The sequence below is a fragment of the Sphaeramia orbicularis genome, chromosome 11, assembly GCF_902148855.1.
Source record: "Sphaeramia orbicularis chromosome 11, fSphaOr1.1, whole genome shotgun sequence".
NCBI classification, from domain to species: Eukaryota; Metazoa; Chordata; class Actinopteri; order Kurtiformes; family Apogonidae; genus Sphaeramia; species Sphaeramia orbicularis.
In genome coordinates, this window is record NC_043967.1 from 41,419,331 (window position 1) to 41,445,035 (window position 25,705).

A 25,705-nucleotide genomic window follows, 5' to 3' on the forward strand; every position below is an offset into this window, starting at 1 on the left:
AAAAAAAAAGGAAACATAAACAAACAGAGCTACTTCAAAAATACACCTGAGCCCTGATATACAAATCAAACTATTTATGTGGATACAGCCCCATGTCTGACTATTACATTATCTGAGAATATTGGAATATTGGAAAAGGAAATGATAGATGGGTAAATATTTTTAAAATATGTTTGTAGTTATTTAGAACATTTGAATTTATTAAAGATTATAATGTAAACTGTGTCTCTCATCACATGTCAAAGGGCCCCCATTTATAAGCTGAGGACTGCTTCTGGGGTGTCCTTTTACAAAATTTATCTTGTAAATGAATTGTCGATTTCACTGTTTGTAAAAAATGTTTTAATAAATTGATTGATTCATTAACTGATTGATTAAACAATATTTACACATGTACAATTGGTATAATATATGCAAATGTAAGTGCTATGGACAAATATACAAGATGAGTGCAAGGGACATAAAGTGCATAAATAAGTGATGAATCACTAAAAAGATTAATTTAATAATAATACATATTGTCAGTGAGTCAGTTAATTTGGTAAATTGTACAGTTTATCCACAATACAATATTAAAAAAACTGCATTAGGTAATAACACAATAAAATATAGCACATTTTTGCCTCATTAAGTAACAACATCTGCATTCAGTTACAATAAACTGTCTGAATGCAATATGTGATGTATTCATGCTTATCGTAACAAATTATTGCATATTTTAGTGGTTATTATGAAATATGGGAGAATAAACTGGAGGTATTTTAGAGGAGTCCTACCAAAAGACTGAAACTGTGAAGGAGGGTTTTTTTTACATTGGCTTTTGATATGAAATCATTGTATTTGGCTGTTTTTGTATGACAATAAAAACAATAAAAAGCTGATCTTGTTACAGTTCTCATATTAATATGAATATTTAGGCTAAGAACAGAGTCAGCAATAGCATTGTTGTAATCAGAAAATTTACAGAATACACTTTAATACAATGTAATTCAATAAAAATCCGATTTAGATTAAATTTATTCAATTCTAATGGTTGGTTTTTATATATTGTATCAAATTATTACATTATTATTATCTCAGAATAAATACAGTTCATGTCCCATATTTTGTAGTAAATATAATGTGTAAAAATGTTCTTACAAAATATTACACTAAATATTGGCTTTGTTTCATTATAATAATGCATTTATTAAACCTTAAAGATCTAGACAGCCACTGACCATAAACACGTCCTGATCTAAAATGTTTAATAACTGCTGAACTACTGCTCCTATCAATACAAGTACATAATTCAGGTAAAACTCAGGCTCGGTAGTGGATATGGAAACACCATCATCCTCTATAATACTGATTCACCAGTAAAAGCATTATAGTTTGACAAATGACAGTGGTTATAGACAATAATTTTAATGTTCAGGTAATATGTATTATACATATTAGATATATTTTACTGTATTTTGAGTTTTTATGAGCATCTACATGATCTCTAAATTAAATATAGGAAAATAAAAGATTTTTACTGGAAAATGCAACATGTTGAGGATAATATTATGATAAATGATAATAAATCAGACAAAACTGTTGGAGGTCTTTAAGGATTAAATATTGCTCTATATTGTAAAAGATCTGATTGTCATGAAATGTTAAGTCAGTGTTTTTCAACCTGAGGGTCAGGATCCCATGTGGGGTCACCTGGAATTCAAATGGGGTCACCTGAAATTTCTAGTAATTGATAAAAAAATTAAAACTTACTAATAACAATTTACATTATATAGCCTAAATGTTGCTTAAAATTAACGTTTATTTGCAACATATTATAGCAAACTATTACACGATCAAAAACAAACTAATTTTAGCCCAAAAAAATGTCTCTGCTTTGAATGTCTGGGGTCGCCTGAAATTTCTAATAATTAAAAAAATAAATAAATTAATAAATAAAATTAAAACTTACTAATAAAAATTTACATTATCTAGTCTAAATGTTGTCTAAAATTAACATTTATTTACAACTAATTTTAGCCCAAAAAATGTCTCTGTTTTGAATGTCTGGGATCGCCTGAAATTTCTAATAATTTATGAAAGAAAAAGTTTAAAAACTAAAACTTCTAAAAATTTTTTACATAATTTAGTCTAAATGTTGTCTAAAATTAACATTTATTCGCAACTAATTTTAGCCCAAAAAAATGTCTCTGTTTTGAATATCTGGTGTTGCCTGAAATTTCTAATAATTAAAAAAAATAAATAAAAAATTAAAACTTACTAATAACAATTTACATTATATAGCCTAAATGTTGCTTAAAATTAACGTTTATTTGCAACATATTATAGCAAACTATTACACGATCAAAAACAAACTAATTTTAGCCCAAAAAAATATCTCTGCTTTGAATGTCTGGGGTCGCCTGAAATTTCTAATAATTAAAAAAAACAAATAAATAAATAAATAAAATTAAAACTTACTAATAAAAATTTACATTATCTAGTCTAAATGTTGTCTAAAATTAACATTTATTTACAACTAATTTTAGCCCAAAAAATGTCTCTGTTTTGAATGTCTGGGATCGCCTGAAATTTCTAATAATTTATGAAAGAAAAAGTTTAAAAACTAAAACTTCTAAAAATTTTTTACATGATTTAGTCTAAATGTTGTCTAAAATTAACATTTATTCGCAACTAATTTTAGCCAAAAAAAAATGTCTCTGTTTTGAATATCTGGTGTTGCCTGAAATTTCTAATAATTAAAAAAAATAAATAAAAAATTAAAACTTACTAATAACAATTTACATTATATAGCCTAAATGTTGCTTAAAATTAACGTTTATTTGCAACATATTATAGCAAACTATTACACGATCAAAAACAAACTAATTTTAGCCCAAAAAAAATGTCTCTGCTTTGAATGTCTGGGGTCGCCTGAAATTTCTAATAATTAAAAAAATAAATAAATTAATAAATAAAATTAAAACTTACTAATAAAAATTTACATTATCTAGTCTAAATGTTGTCTAAAATTAACATTTATTTACAACTAATTTTAGCCCAAAAAATGTCTCTGTTTTGAATGTCTGGGATCGCCTGAAATTTCTAATAATTTATGAAAGAAAAAGTTTAAAAACTAAAACTTCTAAAAAATTTTTACATGATTTAGTCTAAATGTTGTCTAAAATTAACATTTATTCGCAACTAATTTTAGCCAAAAAAAAATGTCTCTGTTTTGAATATCTGGTGTTGCCTGAAATTTCTAATAATTAAAAAAAATAAATAAAAAATTAAAACTTACTAATAACAATTTACATTATATAGCCTAAATGTTGCTTAAAATTAACGTTTATTTGCAACATATTATAGCAAACTATTACACGATCAAAAACAAACTAATTTTAGCCCAAAAAAATGTCTCTGCTTTGAATGTCTGGGGTCGCCTGAAATTTCTAATAATTAAAAAAAATAAATAAATTAAATAAATAAAATTAAAACTTACTAATAAAAATTTACATTATCTAGTCTAAATGTTGTCTAAAATTAACATTTATTTACAACTAATTTTAGCCCAAAAAATGTCTCTGTTTTGAATGTCTGGGATCGCCTGAAATTTCTAATAATTTATGAAAGAAAAAGTTTAAAAACTAAAACTTCTAAAAATTTTTTACATAATTTAGTCTAAATGTTGTCTAAAATTAACATTTATTCGCAACTAATTTTAGCCAAAAAAAAATGTCTCTGTTTTGAATATCTGGTGTTGCCTGAAATTTCTAATAATTAAAAAAAATAAATAAAAAATCAAAACTTACTAATAAAAATTTACATTATCTAGTCTAAATGTTGTTTAAAATTAACATTTATTTACAACATAGTATAGCAAACTATTACATGATCAAAAACAAATTCATTTTAGCCAAAAAAATGTCTCTGTTTTGAATGTCTGAGGTCAGAAATTTGTGATGTTAAAATAGGGTCACGAGCTAAAAAAGGTTGGGATCACTGTGTTAAGTGTTCTTACCCAGGACTTTGGATCCCTGGTTGGGTCCGTTGGGCAGAGGCCAGTCTGGGGTGAAGTGGTTTCCTCTCAGTTTGATGTGAAGCTCACCTCTGAACGGTTCATCGTCCCATCCTGCGATCAGTCTGCCGCCCTGAAACAGCAGCACAACTCAACATCACTTCACTGTGTGGGATGTGATGGTTTCCTTCTTAATATGATCATCATGTCTGCTGTGGGCTATTGCACCGTTTACAACCTGCACCACTTCACCATCTGCACTATCAGTCAATTATCTGTATCATATTAACAGTAATATCAGTATCAATATTAATATTATTTAACTTACACTACTTATTCACTTACAATAAACAGTCTGAATGCAACCTGTCATACATTTTCATGCTTTTAGTGATAAATTATTACATATTACAGTGGTAATTATGAAATATTTATTTATTTATTTATTTATTTGCACAAAATAAAACAGCAATAGAAAAAACAACAACATTCAAACAAGTAACAAAATTGTGCAGGAGAGGTTAGAAGCCAAAAAGAAGGCTTATATGAATACCTCCCCCGAAAATGAACAATACACAAAAAAAAAAAATTAAAAAAAATTAAAAAATACAATATAACTGAAATAATAAACTAAAGTAAAAACAATACAAATGTAATCCACATTACAAATCATCAAATACAAATCAAGTGATACACAGCCTTACATTTTTTCATGAATTAAAGTCCTAAATATGGGAGAATAAATTGAAGATTTTTTTAGGGGAGTCCTACCAAGAAACACCTTCTGTACTTTGACTAAAAAAATTAAAGTTGTGAATAAGTTTTTCTACATCGGCTTTTGATATGAATTCTTTGTGTTGGGCTGTTTTTATATGACAATAAACAATAAGAACAATAAAATGTTGATCTTGGTTTTAATATTAGTATTTAAGCTTGTAGAAGCCAATAACGTAATAACGACCCATAACCTAATAAATTTGCCATTTTTAAAATGTAATAGGCCAACAGCATAATAAAAGTCCTGAACCGATAATGTAATAATTTTTGGCCAATAATGTAATAACTTGTTAAGAATTTTTTTTTTTTTTTTTACCAGGCCAATGACGTAATAACCCAAAGATATTACGTTATCGGTTCAGGACTTTTATTACGTTATTGGCCACTTATTACGTTATTGGCCTATTACATTTTTAAAAATTGCAAATTTATTACGTCATTATTACATTACTGGCTTCTACAAAGCTAAGAACAGAGTCAGCGATAGCATTACTGTAATTTGAAAATTAACAGAAAGTAATATAATAAACATCTAATTTATCTTAACCCTTTGATGCATGAATTATGAGAACCTTAGTCACGTTTTTTTTCCTGAGTGTTTTTATTCCCCTTTAGCCATGAAAAAAACAATGTGATTGAAATTTTTTTAATGAACATATTTTTTATGGAGTTACAAAAATGTCCGCTCAGCTGGACACCATGCGTTTAATTTTTGAAGCAAATAAACATGTATTTAAAAGGCAATAACAGAAAGTGGTAAACTGTGTGAAAACTATGAAAAAAATTGTTTTTGTTGCAGTTAATCTAATGCAGGGGTGTCAAACTCATTTTAGTTCAGGGGCCGCATTCACCCCAATATGATCTCCAGTGGGCCGGCCCAGTAAAATAATAATAGTGAAAAAAGTAAAATGACATTGTGATAATGTTTACATCTACAGCTTTTCCTAAAAAATTTGAATAACATGAACAACTTGAAATGTCTTAAGAAAAACAAATGCAATTTTAACAAGATTCTGCCTCAGTTTATCATTTATATATGTACATTACAACTTACATTACAATTACAAATACACAAAACATTTATTAACAGGCAGAATATTGGTAAAATTGCATTTATTTCTCTGACAACAGTTCAGGTTATTCACATTTTTGTAAAAGGATAGTTTATTAATGTAAACATTTTCATGTAATTTTACTTTTTTTCCACTAAAACAAAGATAAAATCTGAAGTTTTCATTATTTATAGGTTATTATGATAATATTTTACTGATTTGACCCAATTGAGATCTAACTAGTCTGCATGTGGAACCTGAATTAAAATGATTTTTACACCATTAATTGTTAATATCTTCAGTGTAATTCATCCTACAGGCCGGATTGGACCCTTTAGCTGGCCGAATTTGGCCCCCAGACCACATGTTTGACACCTGTGATCTAATGTTTGCTCACATTTGATCATACTCTAATACTAGTTATTACTCACTTCATGGAGATAATATGCAAAAAAAAAAAAAAAAAAACTTTTTGTTTAAGAAAACGTTTGATTAAAGTCTAATAAAAACTAGCAATTGATATACACTCAACATGTTACTGCAGATCAGGTTTATATAGAGTGACCCAAAAAATCAGGAATTTTTGAAGTGCGTATTGGCAGACATGAGCAAGTGGCAGCACTGCGAGACAGTGACCTTGAGCAAGTAAACACACCCCCATTTTAGTAACCACTGGCGGCTGTGCGAGAATTGTTCGGTAACTGTGTGATCTCAAGATTCGGTAACGTTCCCTGGCCCCCTAGATCGCCAGATTTGTCCGTTTGTGATTTTTTTCTTGTGGGGCTATCTGAAGAGTAAAGTGTACACGACTCGACCAAGAACTCTGGATGAGTTAAAACAGAGAATTCAGGATGAAATTCACAGTATTCCAGCTGAGATGTTGCAGCGGTCAATGAGGAATTTCAACAGCAGATTTCAAGAATGCATTCGTACAGGAGGACGCCATCTACAGGAAGTAATTTTTAAAAAAATGAAAATTCCATCATTGTGTCTTAAATGGCATGTTTTAAGGTTTCAGTTAATATGAATAAAATATTTTTCTTCCATCACTCTTGGTTTTATTGGATTGTTAAAAAGTTCCCGTTTTTTTGTGTCACCCCGTATAACAACTGTATGTGTTCTATCTACACTCTTTTATTTTATTTTAGCTGATTATTGTTTATGTTTATTGATTATGTTTTAAATGTAATTGTGTGTTTTTAACCTGTCTCTTTATCATTTTTGTAAAGCACGTGTATGAATTGTACTATATGAATAAATTTGCCTTATCAAGAACAGCAAAGTTACAGTAATGGTATGAATGTCAGTGTATGTGATGATGCACAAGTGAACACTGTGTTGGCTGATATGGAACTAAAACAACAAAACCCATGAATATATAAGAGAACAGATGGAGAATACCTGTCTACTGGAGTGACCATTATGCATGAAAGGGTTAATATTAGTATTTAAGCTAAGAACAGAGTCAGCAATAGCATTATTATAATTAGAAAATTAACAGAAAGTAATTTAATAAACATCTATTTTAGCTTAAATGTATTATTTTATTTATTATTTAAATCAAAGCACCTCAGAATCTCAAATCACCTGACTGTCATGACATAAGCAGGCGGTCATGGATACTTATATTTCTGAACCGTTTGAATCCCACAGACCTGGATGGAGATGTAGACGGCGTCCAGGACCACGGTTCTGTAATGATGCGTAGACCGAGCCTGTCTGGAGGACGTGTTGTTCCCGCTGTCGGAGATCTCGAGAACGCCGACCACCGTCAGCTTGTTGAGCGGGGGGGTGTCAGTGTCCAGAACCACCCACATGCCTGTGTGTTAACAGAAACATGAAGGTTTAGTTTGTACAGCCAGGATGTCTGATCTGGAGTTCTGTAAAGTGCATTTTCTGTTATTATAATTATCAAATAGGTGTAAAGTACAAATATTTTATCACTGCACTTTATCCGTTTTCAAGTGCCTGTACTTGTATCTATCTTCCAAAACAGGTTTGATACTTTAGTTTTAATGGGTTTTATAGGAATTTCTGATTATCTTTATTTTGAATCATTGTATATATTCCCAACACCAAGTTCTGTAAGTGTATCCATTAGTCAAAAAACACTAGAAAGGTGACAACACAAAACAAAATAGAGGAATTAGACTTAAAAAAAAAAAAAGTTATAGTGTCTCCAGTTCTGCTCCTCACAGTCAAAAACGATGAGCATATTAGAGTTAATGTTAATTACTTAATAGGTTTGGAGTAATAAGTATCTACGTATATTGGATTTAACTTGTCTGAAGTTAAAATTGTTTAATCGTCTTCACATTATATTAATATGATGTAATGTTCAGTTAATTTCAATTAGCTAATACACTTTACCTGTAGAACCTGTACTTTTTGACTTTTACTTGAGTAAATACATTGAATTATCCATCAAGTACCTGTAATTCTACTTGAGGAAACAATACGTGTAATTCCCACCTCTATGTATAACTGTAATATTTATTAATTACAGGATAATCATATTAAAGATAAGATAAGATAAGATAAGATAAGATAAGATAAGATAAGATAAGATAAGATAAGATAAGACTTTATTTATCCCACCATGGGGAAATTTTGTAGTTAACAGCAACCTACAACAAGCAGTCACAGAGAGAAAAGACAGGTAGAAAAACCACGTGAGTGAAAATGAAAAATATGAAGAGAAAAATAAGAAATTTGGTATTTATATAAATATTTATGTAACTATAATCAACTTTTGTTCTACCATCTATATGTATTTTTCATATTGTACAGAAAATAGTTAACATTAAAATGTGTGATATAACATTTCCCCTGTAGTGTCTTTTTTTTTTTTTTTTCCTATTTCATCCTTTCTTTACCTGATGGGATGACAACATCAGCGCCCTCTTGTGGTACACTGAAGTTATTTTCAGCAGAGTTTTTCCAGAAAGAAGCATTCGACCACCAGCTAGAAAAAGTAATAAAACAAAACAACATGAGATACTTCTATTATTTGTTTTGACTTAAAAAGAAAAAAAAAAAAAAAAAACTTTCAGATTTCACATCCACTGAAATAAACTAGACAGTAAAATTTGCAAGTAAGTTTGGCTAAGATGCAATTTATATATTTAACATTAAGTATTTACAGCATCATTGTGTATGCAGTATAAATATATAAGTCAGTATATTCTGCTAACTTCATAGTTTACCCTCTGTCTCACTTTCTGCCTCATTTACAGATAGTTTATCATTTATGAAAAGTTCAAAGAAGTCTGTCACAATAAACTCTAAACTTTGAATCTTTGTCAGTAATAAAAGCTCCTGAAAATATATCATCATTTACAACCAGCTCACTGTAACCTCTAAAACCTCTTAATTAATTAACCCTTTCATGCATGAATTATGAGAATCTTAATCAAAATTTTTTCCTGAGTGTTTTTATTCCTCTTTAGGCATGAAAAAAAAAAAAGTGATATAAAATTTTCTTCTGAAAAATAACAAAAAAATAAAAATAAAAAAAATAAAAATAATTTGAAAAAAATCTAAAAATACATTAAAAAAAGTAATAATGACAAAAAAATTCTTATGAACCTATTTTTCATGAAGTTGCAAAAATATCCACTCAGCTGGACACCACACATTTAATTTTTGACGCACAGAAACATGTATTTACTGATAAATTGTGTGAAAACTGTGGGGAAGGCTTGTGATCCTGGGGGTTTATCCTCAGGAGAGATCTACATAATGTTACCAGTTCATGTCAGAAAAGATATGTTGTGTCTTAAAACTTTAATAAAGATATGTGTAAAAAAAAAACAACAACAACAACAAAAAAAAAACAACAAAATCCACGAATATACAAGAGAACAGCTGTAGAATAGATGTCCACTGTAGTGACCACTGTGCATGAAAGGGTTAAACTCATCTTAGATTGATGAGAATGAACATACTGCCAATAAATATTCCCTTAAAATCTGCAATAAAACATAAAAAGTCATCCCAAAAGCATTTCAGCATTTTGTGTTTGTTCACTCACAGCTTCCACTGTAATGGATATTTAAAGAGACTCACAAAAACATGATACGACACAAATATCAGGATATATATCAGGTCTGTAGGGGGTTAAAATTAAAATATGTTCACGTTGCAAAAGTTTATTTTGTTGGTGAAAAAAAGTCATGTTAAAGTTTCTGCTAAAGAGTGAAATGAACTGTATGAGATGCTGCAGGAGGCGTAAACATACATGAAGTTGTCCGGGCGGTTAGTGGGTATGGGGGCGAGTGTGGCTGGAGGCGGTGGGGGTGGTGGGATACAGTTGGGGAAGAAGCATCGATAGACCCGGAAGTTCACTGCAACGTCTTTTGTGGAGCGATCGACACTGTTACGACGCCTGCGCTGGCTCGTCTTCCCAGAAACTGCAGAAACAGAACCATCCCAGTTAGTGATGAAGTTCATGAATGTGTTTGATTCTGTAGAAGTATGGGCTCATCAAAGCACAATTCGAACACCTTAAAGGGATTCCACGTATTCATGTAAAAGACAATACACACAACGGATGTAGAATAATGAACAAAAACTACAACTAGCAGAGAAAATGTAATTTCTGGCAGGAAAAGTAAATAATTAACAATGAAACACATGTTATCCCAATGATAATACTCCATTGTCTACAATAATGAAATGGCTTTGCACAACATGAAAAGCCTTTTATCTGAGGTTTTTATTTTTTTTTAATAATATTTGATTCTTTAACACCACATTTTTAACTCTAACAGTTCATGGTTAGCCTCTGAACACCTGGAAAAATACAAATATGACTAATATTAAATAGAAAGAAAGAAAGAAAGAAAGAAAGAAAGAAAGAAAGAAAGAAAGAAAGAAAAAGAGAGACAGAAAAAAGAAAAAAGAGAAAAAGAGAAAAGAAAAAGAAAGAAAAAAAGAGAAAAAAGAAAAACAAAAGAAAGAAACAAGAAAAAAACAAAAACAAAAGAAAGAAAAAGAGAAAAAAACAAAGAAAAAAGAGAGAATGAAAAACAGAAAGAAAAAAGAAAGAAAAAAGAAAGAAAAAACAAAAAGAAAGAAAAAAGAGAAAAAACAGTAAACAAAGAAAAAGATAGAAAGAAGGAAAGAAAGAAAAAGAGAGAAAAAACAAAAAAGAAAGAAAAAAGAAAGAAAGAAAAAGAAAAAAATAAGAGAGAAAAAAGAAAAAACAAAAAAGAAAGAAAGCAAGAAAGTAAGAAAGAGAGAAAAAGAAAGAAAAAAGAAAGAAAGAAAATAAGAGAGAAAAAAGAAAGAAAAAACAAAAAAGAAAAAGAAAGCAAGAAAGCAAGAAAGAGAGAAAAAGAAAGAAAAAAGAAAGAAAATAAGAGAGAAAAAAGAAAAAAGAAAAAAGAAAAAGAGAGAAAAAGAAAGAAAATGAGAGAGAAAAGAAAGAAAAAACAAAAAAGAAAGAAAGAAAGAAAGAAAGAAAGAAAGAAACAAAGAATATGTAAAAGTATCCCAACTATAAAGTCTGTATTGCTGGGAGTGAACAGGACTGCTTACTGTTGAACTACTTTCTAAAACTATTCTATAAATCATGATCTAATGCCTGAGGCTGTTGTTTAATTCACAGACTTATGACAAAAAAGAGGATCCAAAACGACAGTGGAAGAAAATAAATAAATCTAATGTGAATTTCTACAGTTACATTTTTTATATTTTAATCAGTGAATTGAACATGAAAACACTTTGAAACTACAGTCACACACACACATAAAGACCCTGAACTGACACTAAACTGTGTGAAAACAGACTCTCATGTTAGACTAAAATATCAGATGTGGGTCTAACCGATGTAGTAGAGGTTGTTGGAGCTGTCGTCGAAGTACCAGTCACCGTTGCTGTTGTTGCTGAAGCTCAGAGGCCCCGCTGACCCGTTTCTATTATCGACTATCTGAAACCTGTCTGGACTCTGCGTGAAGTTGTGGTTGATGATCACAAACTCATCCGACTGTGTAGAAAAAAAAAAAACAAAAAACAACAAAACAGTGTAAAAATAAGCACTGAGCCGGTGTCAGATTAAAACCACATCCGTCGTCCTAGTGTCAGATTTGATACCGTACCGCAAACCCGTAGAACTTGGAGGTGTAGGAGATGTTCGTGATGTGGTCCATGTCGTCGAAGTACCAGTTGTAGGTTTTACGTGAGGGCAGTAAAGCCATCCAGCCCAGTTTATGAGTCATCCTCTTCTTCACGTATGGAACCACAGAGCTGCCTGTCACACACATTTAACAGCACTTCAACACAGGAAAGTCATTTATCATACAACATATTATTTTATACATTTCATATGAACAGTACGGTAAATTTAAGAGGAAAGTGGACCCTCAAATTGCACAAATATAACTTGCACATAAAAATTTACCTAATGGAAAAACAACAATGTCGCCTGATGAAAAATCTTTGTGCTGGCAAGTGGTGGTTTTTCAAGCGTAGCGCAACTGGTATATCACACAAAACTGCAATGGAAAGACCTATTTATGCAACTACAGTCAGGTGAATAAAAAAATGGATGTTAACGGACGCTACAACAAGCGATTAAAGAAGAGGTTTAAGGGAAACATGGTGCAGTATGTGAAACTAAATCATTTTTTTTAATTTAGTACGAGATAGAGGGGTAATATATAATAATAATAATGAATATATCGGTAAATAAAAACAATATTCACATTCATTGCCATGTTTATGGAATGACTTCTCGTGTCATCTCACGATAAAAAAATAAACAAATCATCGCATTTGTGGTTCAATGGAAAAACCCACCTTACGCACTTCTGTTTTTTCAACATTTAGTAAATATCGGTAAAGTTTTGCTCAGATGTCCAATGCAAAAGCAGCTAGTGTCACCTATACTTACAAAATGCTTCAGATTTTTTACTAAATTTTCCTCAACATTGACTTTTTTTTATCATTATAACACTTATATTCAACCTGTAGAAATCAGATATAATTGTTGTATTCTCATCCTAAATAAAACTTTTTTTAACCACACAAAAGTATTTCTTGATTTCCTTGACTCAGGAAGAAAAATCAGCTGTTAACTTCAAAGAAATATTTTGTGGCATTTGTTGTGAAATACTTAAACATTAGTCACCTGAATAAAAAAATTGGATGTTGACAGACATTACAACAAGCAAAGAAGGAGAGTTTTAAAAGAAACATGGTGTGGTATGTGTGGACACAACAGGAAACTGAATCATTTTTTAATTTAGTACGGGATAGAGGGATAATATAAAATAATAATGAATATATCTGTAAATAAAAACAATATTTACATTCATTGCCATGTTTATGGAATGACATCTCGTGTCATCTCGCGATAATAAATAAACAAATCATCACATTTGTGATTTAATGGAAAAACCCACCTTACCCACTTCTGTTTTTTCGACATTTAGTAAATATCGTTAAAGTTTTGCTCAGATGTCCAATGGAAAAGCAGCTAATGTCATCTATACTTACAAAATGCTTCAGATTTTTTACTAAATTTTCCTCAACATTGACTTTTTTTATCATTATAACACTTCTATTCAACCTGTAGAAATCAGATATATTTGTTGTATTCTCATCCTAAATAAAAAATGAGAAAATATTTCTTGGTTTCTTTGACTCAGGAAGAAAAATCAGGCGTTAAAAGAAATATTTGTGGCATTTGTTGTGAAATCAATAAATTTCTTTGAAAAAAGGAAAAAAGAATTTGTATGATTATATAAACCACTGTTATTTATCAAAACATACTTTTATTTTCAATAATTTTATGAACTGATTAATTGCACTTTTATAGGTTTTGATTATTTGCGCTAAAACCTGCATTTCTGCTTATATTTTACTTCATAATTTTACTTTGTTACATATTAATGTTTTCATACATTTTTTAATTTACATATATATGTAGATCTAGAAATAAATAATTAATAGTGAAATATTTGTTGCTTCCACTTCAGTGTTTGTTTTTTTTTCTAAACAGATGTACATTGTAATTCCCTCTAATCACCAGCAGGGGTCCCTTCACATCTTCTGTCTGTGTGACTGTGTGTGTTAATACCATGTTCATTGGTTAAAATGACATCCTTCCCCGCCAGAGATGAAGGTGATGGATTATTGAACGCCAGGCGATGGAAGCTGACAGTTTCGTCACATACAGCGGCAGGGAAACCTGAGCTCCAAATGTCGCTCTGGGAACAGTGCGCAGGGTCCAACAAACTGCTCATTGCCACGACTTTGTGGTCGACATTCCCTAGAAAACAAGTAAATATGAGTAATGCAGAGTCCAAATGAGAGCACAGAAAAAAGAACCGTTAATCTGTGGCTGTGGAGTGACATCTGACTACATTTACAGCCCCACAAATGTATTTAAGTTCTGCAACAATACACAAAATAAAATGAAAAAAAAAAATGAGTGTGACTTCAATGTAATAAAACTTTTGTGGATTAGAGTCTCTAAAAACATATGAACTGGCTTCACCTCTGACTGTTATTCCTACGATTGTTAATGTATAGGTGAGTTATTTGTTCTATAAATCTCTGTACACTTTTAATTAAAATCCAGTAAAATCCAGCATTTCAGAACTAAATAAAACTTGACTTAACTATCTTTTCTGTTTCAGCGACTGATGCTAAAATGTTTTGTAAATTCACATTAATAGTTCCTAATCTGACTGATTTCTTGCAGGTGTAAGCAGTTTCAAGAAAAGAATCAGTCAAGAACATATTAAAGACATTTTAACACCTAAAAGAGTAATTAGGATTTTTTAGATTTCAGAGATAGAGGGTTTTTAAACTCATTTTAGTTCACAGGCCAATCTGATTTCAAGTGGGCTGGGCCAGTAAAATACTAGCACAAAAACTGAGAAATAATGACAACTCTGAATTCTTTTGTTTTAGTGTGAAAAAAAAAACAAAATTATATAATCAAAATGTGAATAACCTGAACAACCATGTACAACCTGAAAATAATAAAATAAGTGCAATTTCAACAATGTTATATACCTCAGCTTATTATTAAAACAATTTACAGGTAACAGTGAATCTACAAAAGCACAAAACATTTAGTAACAGGCAGAATATTGTTAAAAATGCACTTATTTTTTATAAGACATTTCACACTTTATTGTAAAGGCTAGGTTGTAAATGTATCATAATGTAATTTTACTTTTTTCACATTAAACCAGGAAGAAACTTTGGAGTTGTAATTATTTATAGGCTATTATGCTATTGTTTTTCTTAAGATCACATTGGGCTATATGTGGCCCCAAGATTAAAAAAAACTTAGATTTAGAAGTCTTAGATCATTTATGTTGTTTTAAAAGTTATTTTCTTATTTTAAGTGTTCTTACATCTGTAGACATGCTTATTTCTAGATTTAATGATCTTATTTCAACAAATCTGGTCCAGTGAAATTATCTTGCTGCATGGACAGATATTCCCTTGTTTTGAGTAAATTTTTCCTCACATTTAGGGTTTTTATCTTGTTTTTGGATACCCTTTTTTGCAGTGATCGACTGTTAATATCTTCAGTGTAATTTTTGCACTTTGGTGGGCTGGTTTTGACCCACAGGCCGCATGTTTGACCCCCATGCTTTAGAGAGTCTTTAATATAAAGTGCTTTGAGTGTCCAAAAAAGCACTATATAAATCTAATCCATTATTATTATTATTATTATTATTATTATTATTATTATTATTATTATTATTATTATTATTATTATTAGGCTATTATGCTATTGTTTTTCTTGAGATCGCATTCGGCTGTATGTGGCCCCAAGATTAAAAAAACAAAACAAAACTTAGATTTAGAAGTCTTAGATCATTTATGTTGTTTTAAGAGTTATTTTCTTATTTTAAGTGTTCTTACATCTGTAGACATGCTTATTTCTAGATTTAATGATCTAAATTCAACAAATCTGGTCCAGTGAAATTATCTTGCTGCATGGACAGATATTCCCTTGTTTTGAGTAAATTTTTCCTCACATTTAGTGTTTTTATCTTGTTTTTGGATACCCTTTTTTGCAGTGCTCGACTGTTAATATCTTCAGTGTAATTTTTGCACTTTGGTGGGCTGGTTTTGGCCCACGGGCCGCATGTTTGACCCCCCTGCTTTAGAGAGTCTTTAATATAAAGTGCTTTGAGTGTCCAAAAAAGCACTATATAAATCTAATCCATTATTATTATTATTATTATTATTATTATTACTATTATTAGGCTATTATGCTATTGTTTTTCTCGAGATTGCATTGGGCTATATGTGGCCCCAAGATTAAAAAAAAAACAACTTAGATTTAGAAATCTTAGATCATTTATTTTGTTACCTCCGCCAAGGAGGTTATGTTTTTGCCGGTGTTGGTTTGTCTGTCTGTCCGTGTGCAAGATAACTCAAAAAGTTATGGATGGATTTGGATGAAAATTTCAGGAAATGCTGATACTGGCACAACAAAAAAATGATTAAATTTTGGTGGTGATCGGGAGGGTGGTGGGGGTGGTGGTGGGGGCACTGATCTGCCTTGACGGAGGTCTGTGCTCTCCGAGTGCTTTTCTAGTTTTAAGAGTTATTTTCTTATTTTAAGTGTTCATACATCTGTAGACATGCTTATTTCTAGATTTAATTATCTTAATTCAACAAATCTGGTCCAGTGAAATTATCTTGCTACATGCACAGATATTTCCCTTGTTTTGAGTAAATTCTTTCTCAGATTTAATGTTATTATCTTGTTTTTGGACACCCTTTTTTGCAGTGCTCGACTCTTAATATCTTCAGTGTAATTTTTGCACTTTGGTGGGCTGGTTTTGGTACCATGTTTGACCCCCCTGCTTTAGAAAGTCTTTAAAGTCTAAGTACCTGTGAGGGTGCCGTCAGTGTCCACCAGCTGCACCTCATGTTCCCACCTGAAGCGGCCCCTGTTGGTCACGTTGAAGTACTCGATACCACTAAACCTGACTTCCCATCCGCCGCAAAGGACTGAACACGTCCCGTCGATCTTGGTGACGCCGATGGCTGCACAGGAGCTGCGGTCGAAGTTCATGAACTTGGTGCCGGTGACGCTCATGCCGTCGTCGAACGGCGCGATGACACCTACATGAGTGCAGTAGTCCTCTCCCAGACCGAGCTCGTCGACGTGGCCCACGATGGTGCAGTTAGTTACCGTGGCCCCTCCCTCCTCTCCAAAACCACTCACAGTTGATCTGATAATGCGCTTCGCCTCAATGCCAGCTTTTTCGTTGTTGACCATGACGAAGTTCTTAAACTGTATAGCGCCCACATCGACCCACTCTGCACCCTTCTCGCAGTTCCAGGTGGTGAGGGAATGGAAGACAGCCGGCTCGGGGGTCCTAGAGTTGCAGCCGCCGCCTCTCATGGGGAAATACTCCTGGAAGATCCAGAGGCCGAACCAGCCCTGGGAGTGAACGGTGTTATTGGAAAACTCCCCGAGGGGAACCTTCTTCTGACAGATGTTTCTGTCGAAGGATGGGCCATCGGGGTGGTCATGCATGCGGTACCAGAAGCCAAAGTGGGTGCCTCCTGCAGCGGCGTTGTGGCGGATGATGTTGTTGGGATTGGTGACCCAGTAGGCAGCAGGGGTGACGTCGTCGTTCAGCAGGCTAGTGCTCTGTTTGACGAAGACAGCCAGGTTGTACTGCACGATGTTTCCCGTCTCGATGCCGTCCTCGATGAAGAAGGCTCCACCCATGATGTTGTAGATGACGTTGCGCTCCACCAGGAGGTTGTGGGTGTTGTGGATGGTTACAGCCCTGTTGAAGGTCTGATGGATGGCACAGCCCCTCACATATGACATGTATTGGACATCTCCCATTAGATGCCAGTGGATGGGATAACGCCCCAGCCTGAACGCCTGACCTGCATGGAAGATCTGCAAAACACAGCAGAAAGATACAAGATTAGTATCATATTTACAGACAACTGTCATTTCCCATACTGTCTATTTACTCTTTTGTTTGGGGTGTAATTAGGGTATAATAAATAAAAAGTCATGCAGTAAATGGTTCCCTATCAGTGTTTTATTACATATGGTTTTAGATTCATTTGACTTTTGCATTAATTAATGTGTTTGTTACTTTTTATGTCTACACGGGTTTGAGGTTGAGTTCATTTCAACTATTCTATACAACAACAATACATCATATTCTAAACAATCTTCAAATTTTATCCTCATCATAACCTTTGAGTCATGTATCTCTGACAAGTCAATTTATCATCAAAAACAGAACTGGTTGAGTTTTGTTATATTGGATGTGTTTATAAAAGATAATCCAAATATCTAAAATCACATAGAGATACGTAGTCTTAACCCTGTAAAGCCTGAACCATTAAATCATTGACAGAAAATTCCATTTCTTTGAAACTTTGAAACTATTGGTCTTTCTGAACAACCCCCCATTTTTTTTTTTTTCAAATATCAATTTCCATGTATGAGTTTCAGTTTTGTATCATATTTGATACATTGGGCCTCCATGCTCAAATATTATTATTTTTGAACAAACAAAAACATAATATAGCACAAATATGTCTAAGAAATTGGTCATTCCTTTTCAAAATGGTCAAAGTTCTGCCTCCTTCCTCATTAACCCTTTCATGCATAGTGGACACTACAGTGGACAGCTGTTCTCTTGTAGATTCATGGATTTTGTTGTTTTAGTTCCATATCAGCCAACATATTGGACGCTCATGCATCATCCCATACACTGCAACTGACGACATTACTGTGATTTTGCTGTTCTTGATAAACCTGATCTGAGTGTAAATCAATTGTTTGTTATTGTTATTAGACTGTAATTAACAACAAAAATGTGCTGGTTTTTTTTTGCATTTTATCTCCATGAAGTGAGTAATGACTAGTATCAGAGTATGTTAAAATGTGGCAAAACATTAGATTAGCAGCATTAAAATGTTTTTATTTCATTGTTTTCACACAGTATGTCTGTAAATACATGTTTCTTTGCTTCAAAAATTAACTGCATGGTGTCCAGCTTTTTTTTTTTTTCTTCATTTTTGCATTATTTTTTTTCATTTTTGCAACTCCATGGAAAATAGCTTCATAAAAAAATTTCAGTCCCATTTTTTTTTAATGCCTAAAGAGGAATAAAATCACTCAAGAAAAAAATCTTGGTTAAGGTTCTCATAATTCACGAATGAAAGGGTTAATGACAGTCTTGTAGTGTCACTGGAAAGGCCTGTGGTGAAGGAATTCCTCCCCCCTGGTGGATTATCCATGTATTGCATGTATCTAATTGTATACATCAGGTTTTTCAGGACAAAAAATATTACACTGATCATGTAGAGGGCTTCAAAACTCATGTATCAAATATGATACGTTTGGTGTTATAGGGTTAACTGAACAGGAGAGAGACCAAAACTGTATCAGATAAGTGTAGTGGAGTAAAAAGTCCAACATTTGCCTCTGAAATGTGAGGAAGTGTAAGTTCAGAGCTTGTATTTCACCTCGACATGTTCGATTCTGGCTTTAGCAAGATTCTCATTCGGCCTGGGAGCATGCATCATGATGCAGGCTCCAAACTGGTCGCTGAAGACGTCCTCTCCGAAACGTCCTTGGAAACAGGTCTGTGTTACAAATTCACCTAAAGGTAACACAACAGATGCATGTTAATATTGGGTGCACTGTAAGCGTAAGTTAAAAGGCACAATATAGGAACAAAAGTAGATAAATCAACATACAGCGAACAGCAGTGGTGGCAAACTCCTTTTAGTTCAGGAGACACACACCCCAATATGATCTAAAGTGAGTCAGGCCAGTAAAATAATAACAGTGAAAAAAGTAAAATTACATTATGAGATTGTTTACATATATAATAAACTACCCTTTTGAAAAATGTGAAAAACATGAACAACCACAAACCTCAAATTTCTTAAGAAAAATAAGTACAATTTTAACACTATCATACCTCAGCTTCTCATCTACACATGTGCATTACAACTTAAACCTCACAATGGATTTACAAAGACACAAACATTTAGCAAAAAGGCATAATCCTGTTAAAATTACACTTACTTCTCATAAGACATTTTACGTTGTTCATATTTGTTCAGGTTGATCACATTTTTTGTGAAAGGAAAATTTGTAAATGTAAAAAAATTTCATGTAATTTTACTTTTTTTTTTTTTTTACATTTGTCATTACAGTTATTATTTATAGGTTATTATGTTTTTATTTTACTGGTCTGACACACATTAGATAGAATTAGTCTGTATGTGGCCCCTGAACTACAATGATTTTAACATTCTTGATTGTTAATTTCTTCAGTGTAATTTTTGCATTTCACATATTCACCCCACGGTCCCAATTGGACCCCTTGGTGGACCAGTTTGGGCCCACAGGCCATATGTTGGACAATCTTGGCTTATAGTAACATACTCTTCTCTGTTTCTACCAAGTTGTTTTAACGCAGGCATGTTAATTGTACTTTTTATTTATTTGATATGCATTACAATTTTTTCAAATAAAATACAAAGACTTGAACAAAAAAATCTTTCAAGACATTTACTAAGACATGCAATAGTTTATGATAGATAAACAACTTTTACCACTGATGTATTTCAGTCATAGGAAACTACAGTATTTGGCCTCAACCCCCAACCAAAACTACTTAATATCTGACTTAAACTACTTTAAATTAAATAATCAAATTCACAATGTATATATGAAATGAAATTATAACAAAGTATATTGCAAAAAAGTCATACAGCAGCAAAAATGGGGCAACTTATTGCAAAATTTTGAATGACATAAAGTTGTAGATAATGCTCAGGTTTAGCTTTTTTAATCATAGCTACAGTTAAATACACTAAAGATAAACCTGACGTACAATTTTATCACCTCAAACCTCATCGACACACGATTTACGTTGGTCAGTGAAGACACTAAAAATATTTACACTGAACAAAAATATAAATGCACGACTTTTGTTTTTGCTCCCATTTTTCATGAGCTGAACTGAAAGATCTAAAACTTTTTCTGTGTACACACAAGGTTTATTTCTCTCAAATATTGTTCACAAATCTGTCTAAATTTGTGTTAGTGAACACTTCTTCTTTGCTGAGATAATCCATCCACCTCACAGGTGTGGCATATCAAGATGCTGATTAGACAGCATGATTTTTGCACAGGTGTGCCTTAGGCTGGCCACAATAAAAGGCCACTCCAAAATGTGCAGTTTTATCACACAGCACAATGCCACAGATGTCACAAGTTTTGAGGGAATATGCAATCGGCATGCTGACTTCAGGAATCTCCACCAGAGCTTTTGCCTGTGAATTGAATGTTCATTTCTCTACCATAAGCCATCTCCAAAGCTGTTTCAGAGAATTCATGAAGAAGACTGTGCGAGGAAAATGGTGGTCACACCAAATACTGACTGGTTTTCTGACCCCCCTGGACCACCCAATACAGTAAAAGTGCACATTTTAGAGTGGCCTTTTACTGTGGCCAGCCTAAGTCACACCTGTGCAATAATCCTGCTGTCTAATCAGCATCTGGATATGCCACACCTGTGAGGTGGATGGATTATCTCAGCAAAGGACAAAGGAGAAGTGCTCACTAACACAGATTTAGACAAATTTATGAACAATATTTGAGAGAAATAGGCCTTTTGTGTACATAGAAAAAGTTTTAGATCTTTGAGTTCAGCTCATGAAAAATGGGAGCAAAAACAAAAGTGGTGCGTTTATATTTTTGTTCAGTGTAGATGACGTACCTGTGTTGAAACCATCTTCACAGGCTTCAATCTTATCGTTCCATTCTAGATGTTGAGATCCTCGTACTACGACGTTCCGGGTCAGCAGTCCCACCTCGGCTCGGCCTTCGAACACCGTCCCGTCATGCAGTGTGACGGACACCCCCAGGTGAGTGTAGTTCAGCGGTGTGGTCAGGGTCAGGGTCATGCCGTCAGCGGACACTGAGGCGATCGTCCTCACCTCGTTCTCTCTCTGACTATGTCTGCAAAGTCAAAAAATACACTATAAACACATAATACTGGAGATTACAGCTCCAGCTGCTGCTTGGTAAAACATCAAATTAAATAATTACGGCCTGATCACAATCAAGGGTAACAGGAAGGGTCCACAGATAGATAAAAAATAATAATGCTCTATCAAAAAATCAGACAGGCCATTTTATTTGTCTGATATTTCTCTTTTAAAGTCCAAAATATTTTTGTATTATGGTGTCTACTAAAACTTTCACAGGCTTGTACCCCTGTCAAATCAGAAATTATTGGGTGTACGGACACTCAGGCCTAATAGCCTCCATATTTAATGCCTACAAAGATATACAAATGTTTCAGCACTCAGGATAATCATGCATTGTTTACTGCATAGATGTGTCCAAAGCATGCATGCTGAAAAATTCCATATATTGACAGAAACAATAAAATCAGACCCACATATTTTGAATATGGTGTACGGACACTACTTGGTGTACGGACTCTACAAGATTGGAATGGAAATCTGGCTTACCACATGGTCGCATCTCTGTTAGATCTGTAACTAAGTCTTCCTGGTACAGGAGGAAATAAACATTTGTGAACAAGTTATAACAATATATCTATAAGGCATATACGCCATATTATTGATGGAAGTATATTGGTGTACGGACACTACAGGAATTTTGGTGAACAACGCACCATTGAAAACATGCGGTTGGACGTAAACATCCGTTTGACACATTGTTACCAAATGTTCTGCAGCCAGAGAGCAGAGCAAAATCTGTCTAGTTGTGCATATTTAGTCATAATAATACTGAAATAACAGGTTCCCATTCTATTATTCCAATTAAAGGGCTGTATAAGAAGGGTTTTCAGAACAAAATGGTTGATTGTCTTAATACTGAAAATAAGAATTAATAATCAAACAGCTGTTCAACAAAAATGATCAATAAATGAAAAGTAATGTGATGTGTGTATTTTGTAATAAAAAAGACACAGGAGGTGAGTAGTAATTATTTATTGTGTTACAAAACATTATGTAAATTTTGTTCTCTTATAACAATAAAATTGTGCACGTTTTCATGCTCATTGGGTCGCCATTTTATCAGTTTTATCCGATTTGCTTCAAATTTGGAGGATTGCAAGATCTAGTAATAAGATGGCCAAAGAAACGTTTTGGGAATGGTTTTGGGGGTATCTTTTTGCAATACTGATTAATAACTGATGCAAATATACTTGTGCACCTTGATTGTGATCAGGCCGTTACCTTCGCCAAGGAGGTTATGTTTTTGCCGATGTTGGTTTGTCTGTCTGTCTGTCTGTGTGCAAGATAACTCAAAAAGTAATGGATGGATTTGAATGAAAATTTCAGGAAATGTTGATACTGGCACAAGGAATAAATGATTAAATTTTGGTGGTGACTGGGGAGGGGGGGTATCACTGATCTGCCTTGGCGGAGGTCTACGCTCTCCGAGTGCTTTTCTAGTTAATGGAGTTTTTGCTTCATGAAATCAATGCTATTCCTCTTGAATAATGCCATGTAAGAGGTACGGGGATGAGGGAGGGGTTGGGTATCACTGGGTGTTATAAAGATGCACAAGTAGAATGTGAACATTTATATGCATGTGTATGTATATGTACGTACATATACAGTATATATATGTGTTATTGAATTATGTGTTCATGTAAATTATATTATATTTGTTCATAATGATAGAAAGCCAGAAACAAAATTATTTTACAGTAAGTATCAGGCAATAGAGTATAGATACGTTTAGATGAGGAAGGTTATCGTTGTTATTAATTATTTAAGGAGGAGGGGTGGGAGTTTATATTTTATACTTCTCCTCACTCCTTTTTGAATATATATTGTATGTCTTGTGTCTTACGTTTAGATGTTTTGTTTATTTATTTTCTTCTTTTTGACATTCATATTCGAAATAAATACATCAGTCAATCAATCAATCAATCTTGTTTGCTGTAAATATGTGTCTCCAGTTATAAATAGCAACAAGTTATTGTAAATGAAAACACCTCTGAATCACCTTTTGCCTTAAGTTCATATAGACAGAAATACCATATAAAATGTAGCCATGCAAGGAGCAAAAAAAGATTTCAAAAGTTTTTTAAAAAGTATTCAAAGCTGCTAAAATAGAATATAGATGTAAATAAGAATCAAGTATAGATCTAGTGTCAGAGAATCATGGATTTTAGTATATATCACTATAAATACAGAATAAATTGCATAAATATTCCCCCATTGTGGTTATTTTTCTCACCTCCCTCCCTAAGGCCTGATATTTTTGTGTTTCTGTGTGTTCCTTCTCAAATCACAGCTCAAATTTATTTCCACTTTGCAGATTTGGTAACTTTATCGGATTTAGCTGATGTCAGGTATAATCCTGACGTCCTCCTTGGGGGGTTTTCAACCTGACGCTGTTATGAAACAACCGCTTACACTTGAGCCTGAAGGGGTGTGAGATGGTTCATTTTCACAGAGGTTTTTAAATAACATTTGGACGTAACTCAAGTTTGTGTCTAAAATGAAGACGTACCTGTGGCCGGTGGAAGCTATGACAATCTCATCCCCCGTTTTCCACGTCACCGACTTCTTCAGATGCAGCGTGTCGGAGCCGCTGTTTGCCGTCTGGGCCAGGTGTGTCCAGGGGACGGGAACTGGAATACCTGCGGACACAGGGAGTCAACAATGACATGCACCTGAGGAGGCCAGGTGAAGTGTCACTAAGAATAACAGTCCTGCAGGACACTAAACTCAAATTACTCCCAAACAGCTCACAATGATATGACTTTTGACATGTTATCAGGGGGGGTTTGACATATCTGGGTCATGACTTTAGTTTTCTGCTACCTGATGTTTGACATTTGTTTGACATTTAAGGTAACTTTTACATTACAGTTACATCATAAGCATTAGATAACAGTTAAAAATCAAGCCTGTTATAAACAACCACAAAAAATATAAGGCTTTTAAATATTTTTTAAGAGTCGGTTAGGTTTCTTTTACAGGGCTATTCAAAAAGAATGAACTGATTTCATTACGCAATATTTTAATAAGGAAAAGCAGTAGAAAACTCCAGCCAAGTCACAAGTATTCTACTCACAACCAACTTTTATTTCCTGTCTTAAAGGTGTTCAATGTGTCCACCACCTGCAGCACAGACAACATCAATTTGATAAGAGAATTCCTATCAGATGCGTATCTGCATATCACGGTCCAATGAGTCAATCGCTGTTGTTATTCGATGTTTAACCCTTTCCTGCATAGTGGTCACTACAGTGGATAGTTATTCAAAGCTGTTCTTTTGTATATTCATGGATTTTATTGTTTTAGTTCCATATCAGCCAACACAGTGGATCATCCCATACACTGACATTCATACCATTACTGTAACGTTACCGTTCTTGATAAACCTCATCTGCACTAACATGTTTTAGTGTAAATCAATTGCTTGTTATTGTTATTAGACTGTATTTAACAGGTTTTTTTTTTTTAAACAAAAACTTGTTTTTTTGCGTATTATCTCCATAAAGTGATTAATAACTAGAATTAGAGTATGTTCAAATGTGACATCAGAAAACATCAGATTAGCAGCATTTAAAAAAAAAAAAATGTTCATAGTTTTCACACAGTATGTCAGTAAATACATGTTTCTTTGCTTCAAAAATTAAACGCATGATATCCAGCTGAGTGGAAATTTTTGCAACTCCATGAAAAATAGGTTCATAAAAAAAAAAAAAAAAGTTGAATCGCATAGTTTTTTTCATGCCTAAATAGGAATAAAAACTTAGGAAAAAAATCTTGATTAGGTTCTCATAATTCATGCATGAAAGGGTTAAGGTCATCGAGGTTAGTGGGTAGCAGTAGAACA

The 25,705-nt window shown here is 33.0% G+C and overlaps 1 protein-coding gene across 1 annotated transcript in view; it reads right to left on the bottom strand.

The window, feature by feature from the left end:
• The window catches only part of pkhd1l1.2 (PKHD1 like 1, tandem duplicate 2), a 79,715-nt gene that overhangs the window by 39,077 nt on the left and 14,933 nt on the right, over window positions 1–25,705 (bottom strand). The window contains exons 9-19 of the mRNA XM_030147007.1: window positions 24,371–24,500; window positions 21,588–21,829; window positions 19,318–19,454; window positions 16,699–17,728; window positions 13,910–14,101; window positions 11,928–12,079; window positions 11,656–11,815; window positions 10,067–10,238; window positions 8,703–8,791; window positions 7,482–7,645; window positions 4,001–4,130 (exon numbers count right to left, since the gene is read on the bottom strand). Of these exons, the coding sequence (XP_030002867.1) occupies window positions 4,001–4,130; window positions 7,482–7,645; window positions 8,703–8,791; window positions 10,067–10,238; window positions 11,656–11,815; window positions 11,928–12,079; window positions 13,910–14,101; window positions 16,699–17,728; window positions 19,318–19,454; window positions 21,588–21,829; window positions 24,371–24,500 (2,598 nt within the window). The remainder of the gene's footprint in view (window positions 1–4,000; window positions 4,131–7,481; window positions 7,646–8,702; window positions 8,792–10,066; window positions 10,239–11,655; window positions 11,816–11,927; window positions 12,080–13,909; window positions 14,102–16,698; window positions 17,729–19,317; window positions 19,455–21,587; window positions 21,830–24,370; window positions 24,501–25,705) is intronic.